Source organism: Erpetoichthys calabaricus, assembly GCF_900747795.2.
Source record: "Erpetoichthys calabaricus chromosome 1 unlocalized genomic scaffold, fErpCal1.3 SUPER_1_unloc_7, whole genome shotgun sequence".
Taxonomy (NCBI): domain Eukaryota; kingdom Metazoa; phylum Chordata; class Cladistia; order Polypteriformes; family Polypteridae; genus Erpetoichthys; species Erpetoichthys calabaricus.
The window spans coordinates 216239-242939 of record NW_026261598.1 but is presented as its reverse complement, the minus strand read 5'-3'; the positions used below and the strand labels follow the sequence as shown (position 1 = coordinate 242939).

General features: G+C 44.6%; 1 protein-coding gene and 1 long non-coding RNA gene across 9 annotated transcripts in view; one reads left to right on the top strand and one right to left on the bottom strand.

Moving 5' to 3' along the window:
* LOC127526437 (uncharacterized) overlaps window positions 1-12273 on the bottom strand; it is a 55760-nt gene extending 43487 nt beyond the window's left edge. The window contains exon 1 of one of the 2 annotated variants that reach the window (XR_007933985.1): window positions 12128-12273. This is a non-coding gene — a long non-coding RNA (uncharacterized LOC127526437). Of the gene's footprint in view, window positions 1-12104 lie in introns of both variants that reach the window. The other variant, XR_007933984.1, reaches the window with a different exon arrangement.
* LOC114644341 (NACHT, LRR and PYD domains-containing protein 3-like) overlaps window positions 1-25518 on the top strand; it is a 99399-nt gene extending 73881 nt beyond the window's left edge. For 5 of the 7 annotated variants that reach the window (XM_051921949.1, XM_051921948.1, XM_051921944.1 and 2 more), the window contains 4 exons: window positions 6562-6735; window positions 11851-12024; window positions 22860-23033; window positions 25291-25518. In XM_051921949.1, coding sequence (XP_051777909.1) covers window positions 6562-6735; window positions 11851-12024; window positions 22860-23033; window positions 25291-25390 — 622 coding nt within the window. In that variant the 3' untranslated portion in view covers window positions 25391-25518. The remainder of the gene's footprint in view (window positions 1-6561; window positions 6736-11850; window positions 12025-22859; window positions 23034-25290) is intronic. The other 2 variants (XM_051921947.1, XM_051921943.1) reach the window with 1 other exon arrangement.
* The last annotated feature ends 1183 nt before the right edge of the window (window positions 25519-26701 follow it).

Genomic DNA, 26701 nt, shown 5'->3' with positions numbered 1-26701 from the left:
GGCCTTTACTACACTATTGGCACGTAGACTTATCTCACTCAACTAGAAGAATCCCAGCTCTCCTCTTTTAAGTTAGTGGGCAATTGATGTTATATACTATTAAAAGCAGGAAAAAAATAATTTTTAATCAGAGGATCTGTGCAGAACTCTTTAAAACCTGGCAGGATCTAATCAATAACATTCTAGAATAAGCATTTTATTTCAGGAAGCAGATTCTTTTCCCGTTTTAATTCTATTTATTTACTTACTTATCTTTTCTACTATTAAAGTTTCACTCTGTTGTCCCAGTTCTCTTTCTCATGGGTGAGGGTTGACTTGACTTGAACGTAGTTTTGTAAAATTTGACTTGCTTGTATGAAATGTTGTTTGATTTTAATAAATTCAATAAAATGATAAAAAAAAAATTAAATCCTCAGCCGCCTTGCCCAGGATAAGTGGGCTGAGAGAACAGACAGACAGACAGACGGACAGATGATTTGTGTTGTGTATGTCAGACTTATTACACATACATTTATGTTAACACACTTATAGATTTTTCTTCTTTTTTTCTTTTTTTAGGGATGTGTTTCTGTTTGAGTGTATTGGTGCTCATGTTATATTCACACTTTTTAAATAGAAATCTATTTAATTTCATGTGAAGTACACAGGCTTTCTAATTTGTTTGCAATGCTTGTATTGTGACATTCTGCGGCACTTTGAGAATTGTTTCTCATTACATGCATATTTACACTTCATTTTTCTTCATCCTTGTAATAATATGGAGTTGATAGTTTGGAAGTGTAGTTATAAATGTAACAAATGATTCCTGTAAATTTAAGAAATAGCATTAAATTACTTTCTCTTCCATTCTTTTTCCATTTTTTTGTGGTGGCAACTTGCACCACCAACACCTAATCAAAGCACAACGATGTCCCTACATCGATGGATTAAAGGCTAGAAGTCCACCTGACCGTCATCATCAAGTCCTTCCATGTGAACCCTGAATACAATGAGGACTGATTGATGTCATTTACGTGAGGTAGAATGCCTAGAGGCGGCTGGGTGGTCTCATGGCCTGGAACCCCTGCAGATTTTATTTTTTCTCCAGCCGTCTGGAGTGTTTTTGTATTTTCTGTCCTCCCTGGCCATTGGACCTTATTTTTATTCTATGCTAATTAGTTTTCTCTGATTTTAATTATTACTTTGTCTTTTTTCTCTTTCTTCATCATCTAAAGCACTTTGAGCTACATTATTTGTATGAAAATGTGCTATATAAATAAATGTTGTTGTTGTTGTTGTAAAACACATTATGACTTATTTGGGACTTGACATTTAAGACTTGACTCGTAACTTGCCCTTCTTGACTTGACACTTGACTCAGGACTTGAGACTTACTTGTTATTTGACAAACAGTGACTTGTCCCAAAATCCATAAAGAGTCATTCAAATGTCCTGCTTGATCCACACCTTCAGAGAATTCCAGCTGGCACAGAGCTAAAGGGTGAAGGTATCACATTGGCGAGTCTAATAAAGTGTCCCCTCAGGGTCCGCTCACACATCTTTGAGGACTTTGCACTGATGTTACACACCCGCTGAGCAGATCTGCCCTACTTTGTCCAATTCACAGCGGCCATGTCCCTTTGTATTTGCACTAACACTCACTCCTGCACTCCCACAGGCCTCTCACACGCTGTACACACAGGGGTCCCTGTTACAATAATGCTTTGTCTATGATGTGGTCATCAGACGTGTAATATTTAAGTAGGTGTGGTGTGTTAATGTTGGATATTAAAGCTAAGATGAAGCTTTTTAAGAGAATAAAATACGTAAATAAGAATGTGGAGCTGATAAGGAAAGGCTGATATGGTGTGTGATGGGCGCTCATTGCTGCCCTGAGACTCAGCTCAGAATAAGAAGGAGTGGAAAATGAATGTTTATTTCAATGTTCATTTGAGTTAAACAAACATTAAAAACTTCACTCAAACTAATAAACAAATGACTGACTGGTCAGCAGAGACACACAGCATGATGGGAGGTCATTAAGATTGGACTGTCCAGTCCTTGTTAGTTTACTGATGTATTTTACAATTTGTTTATTCTGTTTTTGTTTTTGATATTAAGATTTCCAAACCAGGCTAGCAGTTTATAAATACAAACAGACTCAATACAAGATTTATAAAAGAGTGTCATCATGGAAGGACTCACATTACAAAGACTCGACTTCCTTAAACAGTGGAGCTGCTGCTGTCCCTTTGTGCCGATGGCTTCTGTGCTTCCCTTAAAAGTCAGCTGTGAGTCTTTGGTTGTCCACAGATATTTTTGACTGTCAATGATCTCCACTACCTGCTTTTTGATGATTGTTTCTTTTTGCTGCTACTTCTAAGTTTGATTATTAGTTCCTTAGTTGTTGTAACATTGAGATCTAGAAAAGACTCATCCCACCAGTTCACAAAGTCATCTCCCACTGGACCAGGACTGGTTTCATTCACACTCAGTAGGCTAACAATCACTGAGTCATCAGCACATATTAAGATGAACCTGTCCTCAAATTTACTGAGACCACCATTAGTGTAGAGGAGTACAAAAGAGAAGAAAGAACAGACATGATGGGACCTGTGCATGAGGACAACATGTCAGACAGACAGCCATTGACTTTCACTCTTTAAGTCACGTCTCTTAAAAAGTCAATCAGCCATCCTACCAAACTGAAGTCAAAATTAAATTCTTTAATAAGTCTCTGAATAAGAAGTTGAGGCTGAATGGTGTTAAAGGCTGAAGTGAAGTCTACAAACAGGAGCCTCACATGAGTCTTGGTGCTCTACAAGGGGTCATACAAGAGATGAAGCAAAGTGACATAAGAACATAAGACACATGACAAATGAGAGGAGACCATTCAGTCCATCAAGACTGTTTGTTTAGCTAAGTTCATGCAGATTCTTCTTAAAGGTTCTCAAGGTTTCTCCTTCAACTCCATGTCTTGGTAGTTTGTTCCAGAGTCCAACAACTCTTTCTGCTTTCTTGCTTCAATTTTAAATGCACTTTCTGTTTCTTTAATTGCTGCTAATGTCCTTGAGTATGTGACTAACATTTAAGTTGAAGGAATTCTGTAAGATCTCCTTTATTGATGCCATTGAGGATTTTAAATAAATAATGAGGTCCCCACACAGTCTCCTCTGCTCAGACTAAGCAGGTTTTATTCTCTGAGTATGTCACAGTAGGACATGTCCTTACCACAATAACAGCATTTATTTCTATAGCATATTTTCATACAAATAATGTAGCTAAAAGTGCTTTACATGATGAAGGAAGAGAAAAATGACAAAATAAATAAGAATTAAATTTAGAGAACACTAATTAACATAGAAACATATTAACCTCAGTCAGTCCTCGTGGTATTCAGGGTTCACATTGAAGAACTTGATTATGACGGTCCCATAATAATAATAATAATAATAAATTTTATTTATATTGAACTTTATATTTTAGCAATCCCAAAGTGCTACAGAGTAAAAATAGAATAATAAAATAAAAAAAGAACAGAAGAGTCTATAAAATACTTTAACAAAATGACTTTCTAAAAAGATGAGTTTTTAGGTTTCGCTTAAAGGCCTCAGTCGACTGTGGGGCTCTCAGGTAATCAGGGAGGGCATTCCACAGCCTCGGCGCCACCGATGAAAACGCCCTGTCACCCATGCTGCTGAGCTTAGTTCTGGGGACTTGAAGAGTGTTAGTGAGTACAGAGCGGAGGGAACGTAAGGAGTTATGGGGGGTAAGGAGTTCCTGTAGATAAAGAGGGGCATGTCCATAAATGCACTGATGAATAAGAAGGGAGACCTTGTACTCTATTCTGAATGAAACAGGGAGCCAGTGAAGGGTTTTCAGGATTGGGGTGATGTGATCATACTTTCGCACCCTCATCAGGATCCTGGCAGCGCTGTTCTGAATATACTGGAGTCTCTGGATACTCTTGCCAGGAATCCCAATGAGGAGTGTATTACAGTAATCCAGCCTGGAAGAGACAAAGGCATGGACGAGCTTCTCTGCATCTGCCAGGGTGAGTAATGGGCGGAGTTTGGCGATGTTCTTGAGATGGTAAAAAGATGACTTACAGAGATATTTGATGTGGGTGTCAAAAGTAAGTTGGGAGTCCATTCTAACACCCAAATTAGTAACAGATGTGGAAAGAGGAATATTTTGGCCAGAGAAAGTAATACTGGTGATGGTAGAAGAGCGAAGATGATGTGATGTACCAACTAAGATGGCTTCTGTTTTGGATCTGTTCAACTGAAGAAAATTGAGCCTCATCCAAGCCTCTATCTCCTCCAGGCAGGTAGACAATGTAGATGTTGGCAGAGGAGCAGTAGAGGAGGTGGGAGTAGTCCTGAGGTAAAGCTGAGTGTCATCGGCATAGCAATGGAACGATAAACCATGTCTGCCAATGACAGTTCCAAGGGGGAGCATGTAGATAGTAAAAAGGATAGGGCCCAGCACAGAGCCCTGTGGAACACCACAGGCGACGTTGTGGGTGTGGGACTTTGCGCTGCCAAGGGCGACATGCTCAGTTCTGCCAGTCAGGTATGATGTAAACCAATTTAGAACAATTCCTGAGAGTCCAATAGTGTATTGCAGGCGGTGAAGAAGGATGTTATGGTCTATTGTGTCAAAAGCAGCTGTCAGGTCAAGGAGGATAAGTAGTGAAGGTGAACCAGTATCTGCCGTCATCAGAAGATCATTGGTGACCCTGACCAGGGCTGTTTCAGTGCTATGGCCAGGGCGAAAACCAGACTGAAACTTTTCAAACAGATTGTTCAGTTTGAGATGATCGTGAAGTTGTGCTGCAACTATTTTTTCCAGGACTTTGGAGAGAAATGGAAGATTGGAGATGGGCCTATAATTGGAGAGAACTTCAGGATCCAAGGTGGATTTTTTCAGTAGAGGTCTGATGACAGCAGTTTTTAGTGCAGAAGGAATATGGCCAGCCAGGAGGGACTGATTTATTATCCTGGTGATAAGTGGAGAGATGGCAGAAATGTTGGCCCTCAGCAAGGGTGAGGGGAAAGGGTCCAGGGAACTAGTAGACGGTTTCATTTTCCTGATGACATCCTCCACCTCTTCCCGTGTGGCAACAGAGAAAGAGCAAAGAGGATGGACGGTCTCAGACAATGAGTCAACAGTTGGGAAGGGCAAGATATCCTTGGTAGAGAGGTGTAAACGGATATTATCAACTTTTTGTTTAAAAAAGTTGATATACATGTTGCATCTGTCATCAGTGGTCTCAGAATGGGCAGGTAAAGGAGGTTTGACAAGATGATTTATGGTTGAAAAAAGTTTTTTAGGGTTGCTGGAGCCATTTCTGATGATGGTGGAATAAAACTTGGACCGTGCAACCTTCAGAGCTTCTGCATACGCTCTCATGTGTTCTCTGTAAGCCTGTTTATGGACAGTCAGCCCAGAGGCCTTGAGCCGCCGCTCAAGGACACGCCCAGCCGCCTTCATTTTTCGCAGCTCGCAGGTATACCAAGGTGCTGAGCACGAGAATGAGACGGACCTAGATGTTAAAGGGGCGTGGAAGTCCAGGAGACTGCTCAGGGACTGGTTGTAAAAATCCATAATGCACTTGGTTGCTCTCCTCTTCATATCTTCAAGTGCTGTTATGTCTTTCTTGTACTGAGGAGACCAGAACTTCACTCAATGCTCCAGATGTGCTCTCACTAGTGTATTATATAGTAAGAGTGTAATGTCACTTAATTTAAATTCAACAGTTTTCATGGTATAACCGCACATTTTATATTATCTTTTTAATTGCTTCTGTACATAACTTAATCAATGAAAATGTTGTGTCAACATAAACCCCTAAATGCTCTTCAGAGGTCTCCTCCTGTAGCTCAGTGTCTCCCATTTTGTATTTATATTTGGCTAAACTGAATCACTCAGATGAATGGAAGACGCATCGGGATGACAGCAAGTGACGTGAAAAAGTTTCACCAAAATAATAGAAACAAATAAAAGAGGAGACTCCATAACACTTCAGGGACACATATATTACTTTATATTATATTACTATATACAGTATTACTGATAAGAAAATGAGCTCATAATAAAATACAAAAACTTCGAGAAAGACAGAGACAAACAGATCAGTTGCTGGTCAACATTAGAGCTGCCAGTCCTGAGTGGTAAATGACAGACAAGAATTCCAGTTTGTCATCCTCACCCCGTGGTCACCTGTGACAAGTCCATTTGGTCACATGAGTGCAGGACGCCGTCAGTCTCATGTCTGTGATGTTCTTATCCAGAGTTTATGTCCACATGTCAGTCTGAATGACTTGGCACCAGTCAGTCCAGCGTGAAGGCAGGAGACCCTATCAGGTATATAGCACCTTACTTTATACGAATGGCAGTGGTCTCGTGTTCACACTGCACTTCAATGAAAAGTCAGAATACAAGTGGCCATTGTACCTTTGTGTTGTCTGTCTGTCTGTCTGTCTGTCTGTCTGTCTGTCTGTCTGTCTGTCTGTCTGTCTGTCTGTCTGTCTGTCTGTCTGTCTGTCTGTCCTCACTTCTCTCTCTTCTTCTCCACAGCCTGTTCTCATGTCATCTCACCTCCAGATGTTGCTCAGCTCTCTCCTCAGCTCTTTCTGCTCCACACTCACGACTGACTGAACTGAACTTGAGGGTCAACAACATGGAGGATGCAGGAGTGGATCAGCTGTGTGAGGGGCTGAGGAGTGAAAACTGCAAATTAGAGAAACTGAAGTAAGTGAACAACAAGTGTGTGTGTGTGTGTGTGTGTGTGTGTGTGTGTGTGTGTGTGTGTGTGTGTGTGAGTGTGTGTCTGTCTGTCTGTCTGTCTGTGTGTGTCTGTGTGTGTCTCATTAATTTTATTTCTTGTCACATTATGGCTCTGACTTTTCCACTCCCACAACACAAACGCTTTGTTTAATCAGGACAGACTGCAGTGTCCCTTATGGACAGACAGATGGACGTGAGGTGACACAACTGCAGATTTCCTTTAATAATTCAATTCATAAAGACAGCATTGTGACCCTGAGCCCCTCCACCACACTGGTCACTCTCCTCATCCTCTCTGTCCAAACTGTTGTTTTATTTCTTGTCCCACAAGCCCATGCTGTCCATTCTTTATTTTAATCTCATACTTGTTCCTGCCCTCCATTGTCACTTTCCCCCTCACACTCCTCTGATGTCCTCATTAAAGTTTGTTGAAATCACTAAAATAGAATAAGGAGGAGAAACACAGTCAGTGTGAGGAGAAGAGACGACTAAAGTGACAGAAGACAAAGAGGAGTGGACAGCTAGAGCTGAACTGGAGTGACAGATGAGGACAAGGAGAATAGAATAGCAAAGATAAGGAGAGAGAAGAGAAGGAGATGAACAGAATGAAGAAAAGGACAAATAAAAGAGGAGGACAAGGTAGAGGATAAGGAGAAGGAGAGAGAGGAGGACAGACAGAGGAACAGGAGGAAAAGTGGACAGCAGCAGTAGAAATGACCAGCCACCCATACAAAGAAAGAGAAGGTGACAGGGAGGAGAGGATTAGGATTGAAGGCAGTGTGGACAGTAAGGTGGGAGACACCGGAAGTGACCGCCATTATAGCCAAGTGGACTGAACAGACCGACATCATTCTACAAGACATGACCCCCAGGTCTACACAGGACATCGACATATATCTGTCAGTGGGCTTAGTGACCGACAGGTGGACACACACATCATGTACATTAGACATCCAGAGACACTGAGAGGATTCTGGGAAGGTGACCTCAGTGGGCGTGTCAGTGAGATACTCCAGTGTGAGGAGTGGCGCCCTCTTGTGTTTGTAACTCACACTTGTGTCTCTTGTGGGACATTAAAACAAGAATCTCACCACATGATAAGTGTAGGCTGTCACATGACTTTCTCAATAATCCAGTATATAGCGCCTTTCTGATATTTTTATACACAAATGGTCTTCACTGATGTCATCACAGGTCCAAACCCTCTGCCTCACAAATCCTTCTTTTGTCATTTCACTCAGTCAGGGTCTTCCTCAATGCCAGCAGACAATCAAACAGTCGACTGGAGATGTGAATAATTTGACGTCACTAAGGACACCTGTCACACTAGTTCTGTGCCCCAATGGTCACTCTGGTCACTGCGTGATTCTCTTACTACTAAATACAAAGCTGTGTGGTGACACATGTCAGGGGTCAATGGTTGTGTGCAGGTTTTTAAATCAAAATGGTGGACTCAGAGTGGCGTAGGTGGATGTGGTAGTGTGGGGGAGCAGAGCAGCCCTGGAGTGTTGGTGGTGAATTGGCGGAGCGCACTTTACACCTGCAGACACGTGTGGTTCAGCCAGTGTCCTCATTAGTGTTCTGGGGTGTGGAGTTAGACACCTGCACCCCAGTGAGTTTAAAATGAGCTGAGCAGGATAGTCAAGAACAGAACTGAACAGGAAAGAAATAAAATGATGGAGACGGAGGTTAAATGAGAAATAAAGTAAGTGCTGAATTGTGGCTGAGCTGATGCAGTGGAGTGGAGGTCAAGAAGTGGCTGTGAGAGGAGTGAGCACACGGCACTCAAGGGGTAAGGTCAAAACCTACTTTGTGCCCAAGGAGCAAGAGTGACCAACTGCACCGAGTGGGCTTCTGCTGAAGGCTGAGGGATGGCGTTAGGAGAAAGGAGAAGGTCTCACGAGGCACCCTGCTGAAGGCCATGGGATTGTGGTGGGAACACAAGCTGAGTTTGGGGTCCTCAACGGTGACCAACTAAGGTGGCTGGGGCAGAAGCCGATGTGAAGGATGACTGCCCTTGCTGGTGGTCTCCTGGCTTGCTGAGGAGAACTTAAATGGTAAGCAGAGGAGATGTCAGTTTAGGTGGCACAGAAACTCTTGTTGTTTTCATTCATCCATTATCCAATCCGCTATATCCTAACACAGGGTCACGGGGGTCTGCTGGAGCCAATCCCAGCCAATAAAAGGTGCAAGGCAGGGAACAAACCCCGGACAGAGCGCCAGCTCACCGCAGGACACACACACACCAAGCACACACTAGGGACAATTTTGGATCGCCAATGCACCTAACATGCATGTTTTTGGACTGTCGGAGGAAACCGGAGTACCCAGAGAAAACCCATGGAGACACGGGGACAACATGCAAACTCCATGCAGGGTGGACTCAGGAAGCAAACCCAGGTCTCCTAACTGCGAGGCAGCAGCGCTACCATTGCGCCACCCTCTTGTTGTTTTTACATACAATAATGCCAGTGCAGTGAGAATTGTGCCAATAATACTACTATCAAAGTGACAGGTGGCACATGATATTAAACATAATATTAATGTGACAAATACTAAAGTGACATATCATTAAAGTAAAATAAAATAAAGTGACATGACTTATGCTGATAGGATAACATGTTTGAAGTGACCCATAATGAAAAAAAAACAAACAAAATAAAACTTCTAGAGCAGTGAGCCAATAGTGAGATATCAGATGTGGTGCCCAGATAATACAGTCAATACAGCTTAGGAGGAGAGAAGGAGCGTCAGGCCCAGAACTCAACCACCACCCCCTGTGATGAAGAGTTAAAGAGTCTAATGGCTCTGAGGACTAAAGATCTCTGGTATCTGTCCATATTGCAGTTCTGTGATAGCAGCCTACCACTAAACAAACTCCTCTGATTAATTATGGTGGTGTATAGTGGGTGATGTTCATTGTCCATAACAGATAGCAGCTTGCACAGTGTCCTTCTCTGTGCCACTGTCACCAGAGAGTCCATTTCCAGGCCAGCCACAGATCCTGCTCACCTGATCAACTTGTCAATACACTCACCATCTCTCTTCTTCAAGCTACCCCACTTGCTCACTAAATATAAAGTGATAGATAATTACAACAGTGAACAGATATAATGGACATAATTAAGGACAATACACATAATCCAAACAGACAATATTGGTCTGCTGATATGGTGACTGGAGGACAGACCTGCACAAGTTGCTTTGTAATGTCGGGGCACCAACTGGGTGTCCCCCTTTAATGAAGTCAAATGAAACAAAACAAAAGTGGACGCGATGGCCCAACAAAACACACCTTTACAGGCCAATAGACAAATTGACTTTGCAGTTGTGTGAACAAGATGGCACTTGCTTCATGTTGAGTTTTCAGGTCCAACAGCAGACTCTATCCTCTGGGGGGCCGGCAGCTTTTCAAGAGTCCCACCCAGAAGGACAGGGGCAGCTCTGGGCACTGCGGCTGAGTCAGTTCCCCTCATTTGGTTTCTTCTCACAGCTGCAGGTGATAAGGAGAGACAGTCAGTGTGAGCGCCCCCTCTCGTCTCAGAGTGGTATCACTTACCTCACAGAGACAGGAAGGTCATCTCCAGGTGGGCACACATGTGTGACAATACATAGAACTGGCCGCTCATTTGTTTACACTGCTTGTATTGTTGTATTCAGCAGCACTTTGAGAATTGATTCTCATTACATGTTTATTTACACTTCATTTTTGTTCATCTTTGTAGTAACATGGAGTTGATCGTTTGGAAATGTAACAATAAATGTAATAAATGATTACTGTAAATTTAAGAAACAGCAAATGTAAATTTCGTGTAAAACACATTATGACTTCTTTGGGACTGGAAACTTAACACTTGACTCAAAACCTGCCTAACAACATTTATTTCTAGAGCATATTTTCATACAAATAATGGAGCTCAAAGTGAAGAAAGAGAAAAAAGACAAAATAAATAAGAATTAAATTTAGAGAACAATAATTAACACAAAATGAAAGTAACGTCCAATGTCCAGGGAGGACAGAAAAAACAAAAAAAACACCAGACGGCTGGAAAAAAAAAATCTGCAGGGGGTCCCAGGCCACGAGACCACCCAGCCCCCTTAGACATTCTACCTAACATCAATGATGTCAGTCAGTCCTCGTGGTATTCAGGGTTCACATGGAAGAACTTGATGATGATGGTCCCATAATGCACTTGGTCTCTCTGTTCTTCATCTCTTCAAGTGCTGTTATGTCTTTCTTGTACTGAGGAGACCAGAACTGCACTCAGTACTCCAGATGTGCTCTCACTGGTGTATTATAAAGTAAGAGTATAATGTCCCTTGATTTAAATTTGACAGATTTTATGATATAACCTCACATTTTATATTATCTTTTTAATTGCTTCTGTACATTACTTAGTCAATAAACCCCTAAATGCTCTTCAGAGGTCTCCTCCTGTAGTGTCTCCCATTTTGTATTTATATTTGTCTGAACTGAATCACTCAGGTGAATAGAAGACGCATCGGGACGACAACAAGTGAAGTGAAAAAGTATCACAAAATAATACAAACAAATAAAAGAGGAGACTCCATAACACTTCAGAGACACATACTGTATATTCCTTTATTCCTCTTCAGAAAATGAACTCATAATAAAAATTAATCAAAAAATAAAAAAAAACTTTGACATAGACAGAGACAAACAGACCTGCTGCTGGTCACCACTAGAGCTGCCAGTGCTGAGTAGTAAATGACAGACAAGAATTCCAGTTTGTCGTCGTCACCCCGTGGTCACCTGTGACAAGTCCATCTGGTCACATGAGTGCAGGACGCCGTCAGTCTCGTGTCTTTGATGTTCTTATCCATTGTTGATGTCCACATGTCAGTCTGAATGACTTGGCACCAGTCAGTCCAGCGTGAAGGCAGGAGGCCCTGTCAGGTATATAGCGCCTTACTTTATAAGAATGGCAGTGGTCTCGTGTTCACACTGCACTTCAGTGAAAAGTCAGAATACAAGTGGCCATTGAACCTTTGTGTTGTTTGTCCTTCTGTCTGTCTGTCCCTCCTCATGTCCTCACTTCTCTCTCCTCTTCTCCACAGCCTGTCTTGGTGTCATCTCACCTCCAGATGTTGCTCAGCTCTCTCCTCAGCTCTTTCTTCTCCACACTCACAACTGACTGAACTGAACCTGAGGGTCAACAACATGGAGGACTCAGGAGTGGATCAGCTGTGTGAGGGACTGAGGAGTGAAAAATGCAAATTAGAGAAACTGAAGTAAGTGAACAACAAGTGTGTGTGTGTGTGTGTGTGGGAGGGTGTGTGTGTCTCATGAATTTTATTTCTTGTCACATTACGACTCTGACTTTTCCACTCCCACAACACAAACGCTGTGTTTAATCAGGACAGACTGCAGTGTCCCTTATGGACAGACAGATGGACGTGAGGTGACACAACTGCAGATTTCCTTTAATAATTCAATTCATAAAGACAGCATTGTGACCCTGAGCCCCTCCACCACACTGGTCACTCTCCTCATCCTCTCTGTCCAGACTGTTGTTTTATTTCTTGTCCCACAAGCCCACGCTGTCCATTCTTTATTTAAATCTCGTACTTGTTCCTGTCCTCCATTGTCACTTTCCCCCTTACACTCCTCTGATGTCCTCACTAAAGTTTGTTAAAATCACTAAAATAGAATAAGGAGGAGAAACACAGTCAGTGTGAGGAGAAGTGATGACTAAAGTGACAGAAGACAAAGAGGAGTGGACAGCTAGAGCTGGACTGAAGTGACAAATAAGGACAAGGAGAATAGAATAGCAAAGATAAGGAGAGAGAAGAGAAGGAGATGAACAGAATGAAGAAAAGGATGAATAAAAGAGGAGGACAAGGCAGAGGATAAGGAGAAGGAGAGAGAGGAGGACAGACAGAGGAACAGGAGGAAAGGTGGACAGCAGCAGTAGAAATGACCAGCCAGCCATCCACAGAAAGAGAAGGTGACAGGGAGGAGAGGATTAGGACTGAAGGCAGTGTGGACAGTAAGGTGGGAGACACAGGAAGTGACCGCCATTATAGCCAAGTGGACTGAACAGGCCGACATCATTCTACAAGACATGACCCGCAGGTCTACACAGAACATCGACATATATCTGTCAGTGGGCTTAGTGACCGACAGGTGGACACACACTTCATGTGCAGTAGACGTCCGGAGACACTGAGAGGATTCTGGGAAGGTGACCTCAGTAGGCGTGTCAGTGAGATACTACAGTGTGAGGAGTGGCGCCCTCTTGTGTTTGTAACTCACACTTGGGTCTCTTGTGGGACATTTAAAACAAGAATCTCACCGCCTTCGGGTGGGGGGACGGGTCCTAACTGTTGTTTGTGCGTATGCACTGAACAGCAGTTCGGAGTACCCACCCTTTTTGGAGTCCCTGGAGGGGGTGCTAGAGGGCATACCTTCTGGGGACTCCCTCGTACTGCTGGGAGAATTCAATCCTCACGTGGGTAATGACAGTGAGACCTGGAAGGGCGTGATTGGGAGGAATGGCCCCCCTGATCTGAACCCAAGTGATATTTTGTTATTGGACTTCTGTGCTCGTCACGGATTGTCCATAATGAACACCATGTTCAAGCATAAGGGTGTTCATATGTGCACTTGGCACCAGGACACCCTAGGCCTCAGTTCGATGATCGACTTTGTGGTCAAGTCGTCGGACTTGCGGCCACATGTCTTGGACACTCGGGTGAAGAGAAGGGCGGAGCTGTCAACTGATCACCACCTTGTGGTGAGTTGGCTTCGATGGTGGGGGAGGATGCCGGTCAAGCCTGGTAGGCCCAAACATGTTGTGAGGGTCTGCTGGGAACATCTGGCAGAGCCCCCTGTCAGAAGTAGCTTCAATTCCCATCTCCAGCAGAACTTCGACCATGTCCTGAGGGAGGTGGGGCCATGTTCCATGCCTCTATTGTTGAGGCGGCTGACCAGAGCTGTGGCCGTAAGGTGGTCAGTGCCTGTCGTGGCGGAAATCCCCGAACCTGTTGGTGGACACCGGCGGTGAGGTGAGGGATGCCATCAAGTTGAAGAAGGAGTCCTACAGGACCCTTTTGTCCTGTGGGACTCTGGAGGCAGCTGTTAGGTACCGGCAGGCCAAGCGGATTGTGGCTTCGGTGGTTGCTGAGGCAAAAACTCGGACATGGGAGGAGTTTGGGGAGGCCATGGAGAACGACTTTTGGATGGCTTTGAGGAGATTCTGGTCCACCGTCCGGCGTCTCAGGAAGGGGAAGCAGTGCAGTGTCAACACTGTATATGGTGGGGATGGTACACTGCTGACCTCGACTCGGGACGTTGTGAGTCGGTGGGGGTAGTACTTCGAAGACCTCCTCAATCCCATTAACATGCTTTCCAATGAGGAAGCAGAACCTGGGGATTCAGAGGTGGGCTCCACATCTCTGGGACTGAGGTCACTGAGGTGGTCAAAAAACTCCTTGGTGGCAGGGCCCCGGGAGTGGATGAGGTATGCCTGGAGTTCCTCAAGGCTCTGGATGATGTAGGACTGTCTTGGTTGACATGTCTCTGCAACATCGCATGGACATCAGGGACAGTGCCTCTGGATTGGCAGAACGGGGTGGTGGTCCCCCTCTTTAAGAAGGGGGACCGGAGGGTGTGTTCCAACTACAGAGGGATCACACTCCTCAGCCTCCCTGGAAAAGTCTATTCGGGGGTTCTGGAAAGGAGGGTCCGTTGGATAGTTGAACTTCGGATTCAGGAGGAACAGTGTGGTTCTCGTCCTGGTCGCAGAACAGTGGACCAGCTCTACACCCTTAGCAGGGTACTGGAGGGTGCATGGGAATTTGCCCAACCAGTCTACATGTGTTTTGTGGACTTGGAAAAGGCGTTTGACCGTGTCCCTCGGGGAATCCTGTGGGGGGTGCTCCGAAAGTATGGGGTACTGGCCCCCCTGATAAGAGCTGTTCGGTCCCTGTACAACCGGTGCCAGAGCTTGGTCCGCATTGCTGGCAGTAAGTCGAACCCTTTTCCAGTGAGAGTTGGACTCCGCCTGGGCTGCCCTTTGTCACAGATTCTGTTGATAACTTTTATGGACAGAATTTCTAGGCGCAGCCAGGATGTTGAGGGGGTCCGGTTTGGTCGACTCAGGATTGGGTCACTGCTTTTTGCAGATGATGTTGTCCTGTTTGCTTCATCAGGCCGTGATCTTCAGCTCTCTCTGGATCGGTTCACAGCTGAGTGTGAAGCTGCTGGGATGGGAATCAGCACCTCCAAATCCGAGACCATGGTCCTCAGCTGGAAAGGGTTGAGTGCCCTCTCAGGGTTTGGAGCGAGATCCTGCCCCAAGTGGAGGAGTTCAAGTATCTCGGGGTCTTGTTCACGAGTGAGGGAAGAATGGAGCGTGAGATCGACAGGTGGATCGGTTTGGCGTCCGCAGTGATGCAGGCTCTGCATCGGTCTGTCGTAGTGAAAAAGGAGCTGAGCCATAAGGCAAAGCTGTCAATTTACCAGTCGATCTATGTTCCTACCCTCACCTATGGTCATGAGCTATGGGTAGTGAAATGAGTTTCCTCCACAGGGTGTCTGGGCTTTCCCTTAAAGATAGGGTGAGAAGCTCAGTCATCCGGGAGGGGCTCAGAGTAGAGCCGCTGCACCTCCGCATCGAGAGGAGTCAGATGAGGTGGCTCGGGCATCTGATCAGGATGCCTCTTGGATGCCTCCCTGGTGAGGTGTTCTGGGCACGTCAAACTGGGAGGAGGCCCCAGGGAAGACCCAGAACCTGCTAAGGGACTATGTCTCCCGACTGTCATGGGAACGCCTTTGGATTCTCCTGGAAGAGCTAGAAGAAGTGGCCGGGGACAGGGATAGATAGATAGATAGATAGATAGATAGATAGATAGATAGATAGATAGATAGATAGATAGATAGATAGATAGATAGATAGATAGATAGATAGATAGATAGATAGATAGATAGATAGATAGATAGATAGATAGATAGATAGATAGATAGATAGATACTTTATTAATCCCAAGGGGAAATTCACAAAGTCTGAGCATCTCTGCTCAAGCTGCAGCCCCCGCGACCTGACCTCAGATAAGTGGAAGAGGATGGATGGATGGATGGATCTCACCACATGATCAGTGTAAGCTGTCACATGACTTTCTCAATACAGTAATCCCTCCTCCATTGTGGGGGTTGCGTTCCAGAACCCCCCGCGAAAGGTGAAAATCCATATGTTTATATGGTTATTTTTATATTGTCATGCTTGAGTCACAGATTTGCACAGAAACACAGGAGGTTGTGGAGAGACAGGAACGTTATTCAAACACTGCAAACAGACATTTGTCTCTTTTTCAAAAGTTTAAACTGTGCTCCATGACAAGACAGAGATGACAGTTCTGTTTCACAATTGAAAGAATGCAAACATATCTTCCTCTTCAAAGGAGTGCGTGTCAGAGAGAGAGAGAGAGAGAGAGAGAAAAAAAAGCAATCAGTCAAAAATCAATAGGGCTGTTTGGCTTTTAAGTATGCAAAGCACCGCCGGACAAAGAAGCTGCAAAGGAGGGAGCAAGCAGCATTTCAGCATTTTTTAGAGGAGAGTCCGTGTCCTCTAGGGGTGCAAACAGCCCCCGTGCTCACAATATATTTGAGGAGTTTTATTTAATACATAATACGCGCTGTTGTTGGGTAGCTTCTCAGCCATCTGCCAATAGCGTCCCTTGTATGAAATCAACTGGACAAACCAACTGAGGAAGCATGTACCAGAAATTAAAAGACCCATTGTCCGCAGAAATCTGCGAACCAGCAAAAAATCCGCAATATATATTTAAATATGCTTACATATAAAATCCGCGATAGAGTGAAGCCACGAAAGTCGAAGCGCGACATAGCGAGGGATTACTGTAATCCAGTATATAGCACCTTGTTATATTTTCACTTCACTGATGACATCACAGGTCCAAACCCTCTGCCTCACAAATCCTTCTTTTGTCATTTCACTCAATCAGGGTCTTCCTCAATGCCAGCAGACAATCAAATGGCCGACTGGAGATGTGAATAATTTGACGTCACTAAGGACACCTGTCACACTAGTCCTGTGCTCCAGTGGTCACTCTGGTCACTGCGTGATTCTGTTTACTACTAAATACAAAGCTGTGTGGTGACACATGTCAGGGGTCAATGGTTGTGTTCAGGTTTTTAAATTAAAATGGTGGACTCAGAGGGGCGTAGGTGGATGTGGTAGTGTGGGGGAGCAGAGCAGCCCTGGAGTGTTGGTGGTGAATTGGCTGAGCGCACTTTACACCTGCAGACATGTGTGGTTCAGCCAGTGTCCTCATTAGTGTTCTGGGGTGTGGAATTACACACCTGCACCACAGTGAGTTTAAAATGAGAAAAATGAAAAGATGGAGATGGAGGTTAAATGAGAAATAAAGCAAATGGAGAATTGTGGCTGAGCTGATGGAGTGGAGTGGAGGTCAAGAAGTGGCTGTGAGAGGAGTGAGCACATGGCACTCAAGGGGTAAGGTCAAAACCTACTTTTTGCCCAAGGAACAAGAGTGACCAACTGCACCGAGTGGGCTTCTGCTGAAGGCTGAGGGATGGCGTTAGGAGAAAGGAGAAGGTCTCACGAGGCACCCTGCTGAAGGCCATGGGATTGTGGTGGGAACACAAGCTGAGTTTGGGGTCCTCAGCGGTGACCAACTAAGGTGGCTGGGGCAGAAGCTGATGTGAAGGATGACTGCCCTTGCTGGTGGTCTCTTGGCTTGCTGAGGAGAACTTAAATGGTAAGCAGAGGAGATGTCAGTTTTAGGTGGTACTGAAACTCTTGTTGTTTTTCCATAAAATAATGCCAGTGCAGTGAGAATTGTGCCAATAATACTACTATCAAAGTGACAGGTGGCACATGATATTAAACATAATATTAACGTGACAAATACTAAAGTGACATAACATTAAAGTAAAATAAAAATAAAGTGACATGACTTATGCTGATAGGATAACATGTTTGAAAAAAAAACAAAAAAACTTCTAGAGCAGTGAGCCAATAGTGAGATATCAGATGTGGTGCCCAGCTAATCCAGTCAATACAGCTTAGGAGGAGAGAAGGAGCGTCAGGCCCAGAACTCAACCACCACCCCCTGTGATGAAGAGTTAAAGAGTCTAATGGCTCTGAGGACTAAAGATCTCTGGTATCTGTCCATATTGCAGTTCTGTGATAGCAGCCTACCGCTAAACAAACTCCTCTGATTAATTATGGTGGTGTATAGTGGGTGATGTTCATTGTCCATAACAGATAGCAGCTTACACAGTATCCTTCTCTCTGCCACCATCACCAGAGAGTCCATTTCCATGCAGAGACAGGAAGGTCATCTCCAGGTGGGCACACATGTGTGACAATACATAGCACTGGCCTGCTAATTTGTTTCAACTACTGTTATTGTTGCATTCAGCAGCACTTTGAGAATTGATTCTCATTACATGTTTATTTGCACTTCATTTTTGTTCATCCTTGTATTAACATGGAGTTGATAGTTTGGAAATGTAACAATAAATGTAATAAATGATTCCTGTAAATTTAAGAAATAGCAAATGTAAATTTTGTGTAAAACACATTATGACTTCTTTGGGACTGGAAACTTAAGACTTGACTCAAAACCTGCCTGACTTGACTCGGGACTTGGAAGTGAAGATAAGAAGAAAAAGGTGAAGAAGTGAGAGTTGGAAATAAATAGAAGGAGAGCAATGACAGGGCATCACCACCAGAGGGCAGAGCTGAGCAGATCAGAAGAATTGGGGACCTGCAGGTTTGGTGATGTCTGTGTGACTGATGGCCTTTGGTGTGCACTCATAATTTGAAGCCAAGTCCATTGATTTTAACATTTTGTTTGAATATTTCTGGTATTATTAATTATATTCAAACAAAATGTGAAAATCAATGGACTTGGCTTCAAATTATGAGTGCACACCAAAGGCCATCAGTCACACAGACATCACCAAACAATATTTCTGATATTATTAATAACCCAGCCAGAGGGGATGAACAAACCAGTGTGTTTCTTTCTGCCAGTCCCAAGCCCAGATAAATGGGGAGGGTTATGTCAGGAAGGGCGTCCAGTGTAAAATATTAGCAAATCAATATGTGGACAACAATACAAATTTCCATACCGGATCGGTCAAGCCCTGGGCTAACAACGACCGCCACCAGTACTGTTGGCCAACAGGGTGCTGGCGGAAATTCGGCTACTGTTGGCCGAAGAAGACGAAGGAGAAAAGGGGGGGGGGGGGGGGGGGGTACGTGTCAGGAGGGAGGAGGAGAGGAGGAAAGTAAAGAGAGTGGAACTGAGGGTAGGAACTTTGAATGTTGGCAGTATGACTGGTAAGGGAAGAGAGTTAGCAGATATGATGGAGATAAGGAAGGTTGATATACTGTGTGAGCAACAGACTAAATGGAAGGGGAGTAAGGTCAGGTGGATCAGAGGTGGATTCAAATTGTTCTATCATGGTGTGGATGGGAGGATAAATGGGGTAGGAGTTATTCTGATGGAACAGTATGTCAAGAGTGTTTTGGAGGTGAGAAGAGTGTCAGGCAGAGTAATGATTATGAAGTTGGAAATTGGAGGTGTGATGATGAATGTTGTTAGTGCATATGCACCGCAAGTTGGGTGTGTGATGGAGGAGAAAGAGGATTTTTGAAGTGAGTTGGATGAAGTGATGAACAAGGTACCCAAGGGACAGAAAGTGGTAATTGAAGCGGATTTCAATGGGCATGTTGGTGAAGGGAACAGAGGATTCAAGGAGGTGATGGGTAGGTATGGTGTCAAGGAGAGGAATGAAGAAGGTCAGATGATAGTGGATTTTGCCAAAAGGATGGACATGACTGCGGTGAATACGTATTTTAAGAACAGGGAAGAACATAGGGTTACGTACAAGAGTGGATGAAGATGCACACAGGTGGATTACATCCTATGCAGAAGACCTGATCTAAAAGAGATTGAAGACTGCAAAGTGGTGGCAGGGGAAAGTGTAGTTAAGCAGCATAGGATGGTGGTCTGTAGGATGACGGTGGAGATCAAGAAGAGGAAGAGAGTGAGGGCAGAGCCAAGGATCAAATGGTGGAAATTGAAAAAGGAAGTCCTCAAGGTTGAGTTTAGGGAGGAGGTGAGACAGGCACTGGGTGGCAGTGAAGAGTTACCAGACAGCTGGGAAACTACAGCAGATGTAGTAAGGGTGACAGCAAGAAGGGTGCTTGACGTGACATCTGGACAGAGGAAGGAGGAAAAGGAAACCTGGTGGTGGAATGGGGAAATACAGGAGAGTATACAGAGGAAGAGGATGGCAAAGAAGAAGTGGGATAGTCGGAGAGATACAGAAAGAAGACAAGACTACAAGGAGATAAGGCACAAGGTAAAGAGAGAAGTGGTGAAGGCTAAAGAAAAGGAGTATGATGAGTTGTATGAGAGGTTGGAGACTAAGGACGGAGAAAAGGACCAGTGGGCTAGACAGAGGAAAATGTGGAGATAGTGAATCAGGAAGTGCAATGGATTAGCAAGGACGAAATAAGGACAGCTATGAAGAGGATGAAGAATAGAATGGCCGTTGGTCCAGATGACATACCTATGGAAGCATGGAAGTGTTTAGAAGAGATGGCAGTGGAGTTTTTATCCAGATTGTTTAATGGAACCTTGGAAAGTGAGAGGATGCCTGAGGAGTGAAGAAGAAGTGTACTGGTGTCGATATTTAAGAATAAAGGGGGATATGCAGGACTGCAGTAAGTAAGTAAAGTAAACTGATGAGCCACAGCATGAAGTTATGGGAAAGAGTAGCGGAAGCTCGGATAAGATGTGAGGTGATGATTAGTGAGCAGCATTATGGTTTCATGCCAAGAAAGAGCACTGTTGATGCAAAGATGCAATGTTTGCTCTGATGATGTTGATAGAGAAGTTTAGAGAAGGCCAGATGGAGTTCTAATGAGTCTTTGTGGACCTGGAGAAAGCATATGACAGGTTGCCTCGAGAGAATCTGTGGTATTATATGAGGAAGTCGGGAGTGGCAGAGAAGTACATAACAATTGTACAGAATATGTACGAGGGAAGTGTGACAGTGGTGAGGTCTGCGGTAGGAGTAACGGATGCATTCAAGTTGCAGGTGGGATTACATCAGGGATTGGCTCTGTGCCCTTTCTTATTTGCAATGGTGAAGGACAGGTTGACAGATGAGATTAGACAGGAGTCCCCGTGGACTATGATGTTTGCTGATGACATTGTGATCTGTAACGATAGTATGGAGCAGGTTGAGGAGACCCTGGAGAGCTGGAGATATACTCTAGAGAGGAGAGGAATAAAGGTCATTAGGAACAAGACAGAATACATGTGTGTGAATGAGAGGGAGGTCAGTGAACTGGTGAGGATGCAAGGAGTAGAGTTGGCGAAGGTGGATGAGTTTAAATACTTGGGATCAACAGTACAGAGTAATGGGGATTGTGGAAGAGAAGTGAAAAAGAAAGAGCAGGCAAGGTGGAATGGGTGAAGAAGAGTGTCAGGAGTGATTTGTGACAGACGGGTATCAGCAAGAGTGAAAGGGAAGGTCTACAGGATGGTAGTGAGACCAATTATGTTATATGGGTTGGAGACGGTGGCACTGACCAGAAAGCAGGATACAGAGCTGGACGTAGCAGAGTTAATGATGTTAAGATTTGCACTGGGTGTGACGAGGATGGATAGGATTAGAAATGAGTACATTAGAGGGTCAGCTCAACTTGGACAAAGTCAGAGAGGCGAGATTGCGTTGGTTAGGACATAGGCAGAGAAGAGATGCTGGGTATATTGGGAGAAGGATGCTAGGGATAGTGCTGCCAGGGAAGAGGGAAAGAGGAAGGTCTAAGCGAAGGTTTATGGATGTGGTGAGAGAGGACATGCATGTGATGGGTGTAACAGAACAAGATGCAGATGACAGAAAGATATGGAAGAAGATAATCCACTGTGGCAACCCCTAACAGGAGCAGTCGAAAGAAGAATAAGATTTCTGATATTATTAATAAAAGCTTGTAAAAACCCCACCATCTTCATTCCACCCCCTTACTGCCCACTGGCCTGTCCTGACTTTTATAAAACAGATGTCATTGAAAAGGCAGGACATAAAGAAATGAGCTGCTGTTGTGACAAATTCAGACTGTGAGGACACAAACATGTCACTCATGTGACCCCCACACGTCCTGTGAAGTCAGCTGATAAAGTGCTGCGGATTTCCTTTGCCGTCATTTAGGTTACATCACTTATGGGCAGAGCTGGGAATGGACAGCAGTGGTCAGCAGTCATGGGGGTCTCTTCACAGTCCACTCAGACACCCCTTGTGCCCACTGGACTTTGTGCCCAAATGTTCCCTTCAGTCCATTTGAAGCTTGTTCTCCTGCTTTATTACAAATTAGTATAAAGAATAAGAAAACTGAGCTCAACCCCACTGAGGTGTTTAGTGGACAAAGGTCAGCTGGTCAATGTCACCGGTCAGTATGTGAGGTCTGAGTGGCCAAGGACAGAAGTGTCACATGTCAGTCTTGTCCTCAATTTCCATTATGTCTTCACTCCTAAAGTCAGGTCCAGTGTTTGTCCTTTTAAACCAACAGAGTGTCATCGTCATCATCTAATTACTGTGACATGAGGAGAGTCCATCATGACAAACAGCTGAGTGTTAAGCTCTGCAGTGACCAGAATGTCTAACAGTTGTCTTTGCATGATGTCCTACAAATCAGACAAAATGTCTACACATCCTGAGTCCTGAGTGACACAAAGAAATCCCACTTTGTCACCTTCTGCAAGTCCATGTGGCCTCTCCAGTTCAGAACGCTGTCAGTCTCATTTCTTTGAGGGTCATGTCCAATATTAATGTCCGTGTGTCCGATTCAAAGACTTCTCACCTGTCAGTACAGCATGAGGGCAGGAGACCCTCTCAGGTGTTTGGTGCCTTACTTATAAGAACAGCGGTGGTCTCGGGTTCAAACAGACTCAGTAAAAAATAAAAATGCCAGCAGTCATTGAGCCTTTGAGCTCTGTGGCCTTCTGTCTGTCTGTATGTCTCTCCTCATGTCCTCACTTCTCTCTCTTTATCTCCACAGCCTGCACTCATGTGGTCTCACCTCCAGATGTTCCTTATCTCTCTCCTCAGTCCTCTCTTCTCCACACTCACAGCTGACTGAACTGAACCTGAGCGACAACAAACTGGGAGATTCAGGAGCGCGTCAGCTGTGTGAGGGTCTGTGGACCCCAAACTGTAAATTAAAGACACTGAGGTGAGTAAACAGTGTGAGGTGTGTGGGGTTATGAAGTCACAGCTGACCACCTGATGGACGGACTGATCACAGGACACCACATAGACCAGAGCCAGCCCTAGACAATTTCGGGCCCAAAGCAAACTGATACCTGCAGCTAGGGGGTCTGGGGCAGAGCCCCCGCCGGCAAGCGATTTCCTGTATTCTGAGCTGCAGAAATGTGTTTCCCCGGCATCTAAAACCACCACTTTTTGACGATTTCCGTTTCACACTGACAACTGTAACTGTAACACACTGACAGGAGTCAAATTTGCAGGCCGTCAGTGCAGACTGTCGTACAAGGCCCTGAGTGAAGGGTATGAGTGATGGAGGTCAGAGCGGGCCCGCATAAATGGCTTTAGTGACAATATATTAACAGATAAAGCTACATTTTAGCCAGCTTTTGCTGTTTCCACCAGGCAGCACGTGGAGGTAAATAGCTAGGCCAAGCACTTTTTTTTTTGCTTTTTATATTTTTTTCTATATTTTTTTCTATATTTTTTTTATTTTATGAAGATGAGATCCACATTATTTTGTTTTTACATTTTTATTCGGTTTTAAAACTTGTTTTCATACTTTCGAGATATTTAGATTTCCGTACTCCACGTGGAGTAATTAGGTGATGGAATATGTTGCCCGTGAATTATATATATAAAAAAATTAGTAATAGAGGTTGGAGTGAAGGAGTCTGTTGCTCCATTGGGCCCTCCGCAGCAGCGTCGCGCATCACAGGAAAAAAAAAAACCTTGGGCGCAGTGGGCTCGCTCCAGATGTAGGCCCGAAGTGGTCACTTCATTCGCTTCGCCCTAAGGCCGGCTCTGCATGGACTGATTGAAGGAAGGAGAAGGACAGGCAAGGGGATGAAAAGGACAAAGAGCAGTGGACAAGTGGAGCTGGACGGAGGTGACAGACAGGGAGGACAACAAACATAATGAAAGACGACAGAAGGAGAACAACAAAGAGAAGGAGTGTGAGATGAGCTGAGAAAAGGAAGACCAGAAAGGCGGACAGGCAGAGGGATAAGGACACAGGGAGGAGAGGAGACAGGATCAGGACAGCAGGCAGAGTGGACAGGAGGAGAGGGTGGACAGGGTTATGGGGGTCACTTGGAACTAACAAGACAGAGAAGAGCCAATGTCAGTGGACAGGGTGGTGAGGGGACAACAAGAAGAAACAAGAGGACAGAAAATGAGAGAAGACAGGAGAGTGAGGACGAGTGGGAAAGAAAATAATAGAAAGAGAGAGACTGAACATTAATTAAGAGAGCAGGACACAGGAAGTGACCACAGAGGGTCAACACCATGTCACCTGCACAGACCACCTTCTGTTGTGATTGCTCTAACAGCACAATATCACAAAGGGCTGAGGCCTCTAGAATAGCCCACCAAACAGATGTCACCCCCAGGCAGGCCCACCTCAAGGCAAACAGGAGGATTCAGGCCTGACTAGACCTCAGAAAGGAGCTCAGGCTTTTAAATTGAAAATAAAATCAAAAAGAGTCTCAGAGGTGTGAAGTGAGTCTGACCAGAGGGAGAACCGTGAAAACTCCATCTGGACCAGAGACAAGTCCACAAGTGGTCTTTATAAAAGACGAGGTTTATTAACAAAAGAGCCAAAGGGGCTGCCAAAGGCAATCCAAAGCTAACAACATTCAAAAAGCACAAACTGTGAGAGAATCTGAACTCAAGAGCCAAAGGTTCAAAGACAATAATCAGAATTAAAAACAAAAGAGCAAAATACTCACAAAGACCACCAATCACCAGAGCAGTCTAATGAGCCGCAGCCTTTAGAGAGTTGGGGGGCAGGTGGTCCTGCATCTTGGGATCAAACCACAAAATACAAGGAATGTGAGAGAACTGCAAGACACTCACATAGATACTTAATAATAATGAAATAGAATAAAAATAACAGATAATACAGAACTAAACAAATAATAAATGAACAGAACAATGTTAAAAAAACAATGAAGGAGAATAAAAAATAAAACTGTCAGCAGGAGCCACGGAGGACCCCCAGCCTGACTAGAACACCTTCACTGAGATGAGATGAAACCAAAAGGCCTTCAGTGGATGGTGACTTGACTGGACAGTGAACTGAGTGACCGGCAGGTTGACACACATGTCAAGTGACAATGAGGAGAATTCTGGGAAGTTGACCTGAGTGGGCGTGTCACAGTGATAGTACAGTATGTGAGGTGGGGTCCTCTTATGTTTGTAACTCACACTTGTGTCCTTCACAGGCTGGTTGATAATGAGATCAGTAAGAGTGAGAAGAAGAACCTGAGGTCAGTACAGGAGGAGCTGAACAGGACTGGACGGCAGACGTATATCTACAAATGAGAAGGCTGGACATGCTGAACCCCTGTTATGGTGCCCCCTGTCCACTCCCTCTAAATTCTTCTCTTTATTCTTTTATAATCTCCTCAGCTCTCCTACACATTTAATAAACTCTCCATGTCTTCTTCTCACCCTGTGTGCTTCTTCTTTAAACTCACTTGTGTTTCTCCACCCTGTCACCCTGAACTGGTCACCAAACTCCACAAGTTCAGACAAGAAACCCCTGAGTTTCACCAACCAGAGGACCACAGTGAGAATTATCATCTGAAACCAGCAGTGGTCAGAAACCCCACCGAGGGGAGCAGCAGGAGGAAACACGGGTGGACATTCCAGTTGGAGGGTGATAGAGAGTGAGGCCAATCCTAGCATTGGTGACAAATTCTAGACAGGCACTGGCCAAGGTGATGGTGGTCTGAGTAGAAACCTCATAAACCTACGGCTCCTCAACATCATGTGGTGTTGTTTGAACCCATGTCTGCTCCACTCCTTGTTCACTGCCTCATTTGCACACAATTCATGTCATCTTCTGTTTGTGACTGAACAAACTTTACCATGTGCTGGTGTGGACTTCGGTGACACTTTAACACAAGGCTAAGGTCTCTTTGTCTTCTTTGTTATTCCCTAATTGTCACCTCACTGTCACCTCCACTTGTGACCTCTTTAGAGAGCAGTGGCCTGAACAAGTCAGTCATTTAAAGATAAATGAGAGCAAAAGGAAAAGACGAGGAGAATTCAGGCCTGCTGGTGAAGAAAGTGTGAGGGACTGGCAGCCCACCCAGTGTTGAATCTCATGCATTGAACCCAATGTTGACCTTGATCTGGACTGAGTGGGTTCAGAAAATGGAGGGATGGAGGACACCAAATAGATAATAGGAAATAAGAGTGGAACTGGGATGATAGTCCAATTACTGAGGGCCTGGGTGATGGAGCGTGAGACCTCAGCTTGGAGGTGGGCATCTCCTGGACAGCTGGACAAGGAGCAGAGTGTGGACAGATGGACTTTGAGTGTGACAGAGGAGAAGAGACAGAGAGACAAACAATGGTACATGAAGAAGAACTACAAAGAGCGGAGTGGTGGCTCTGAGGCTAAGGATCTGCGCTGGTATCCCGAAGGTTGCCGGTTCGAATCCCTGTCACTGCCAAAAAGGCCACTGCTCTGCTGGGCCCTTGAGCAAGGCCCTTAACCTGTAATTGCTCCAGGGGCGCTGTACAATGGCTGACCCTGCACTCTGACCCCAAGGGGTATGCGAAAACTACCAAATTCCTAATACAAGAAATTGTATAAGGCAAAATAAAGAACAAAAAAAAAAGAGA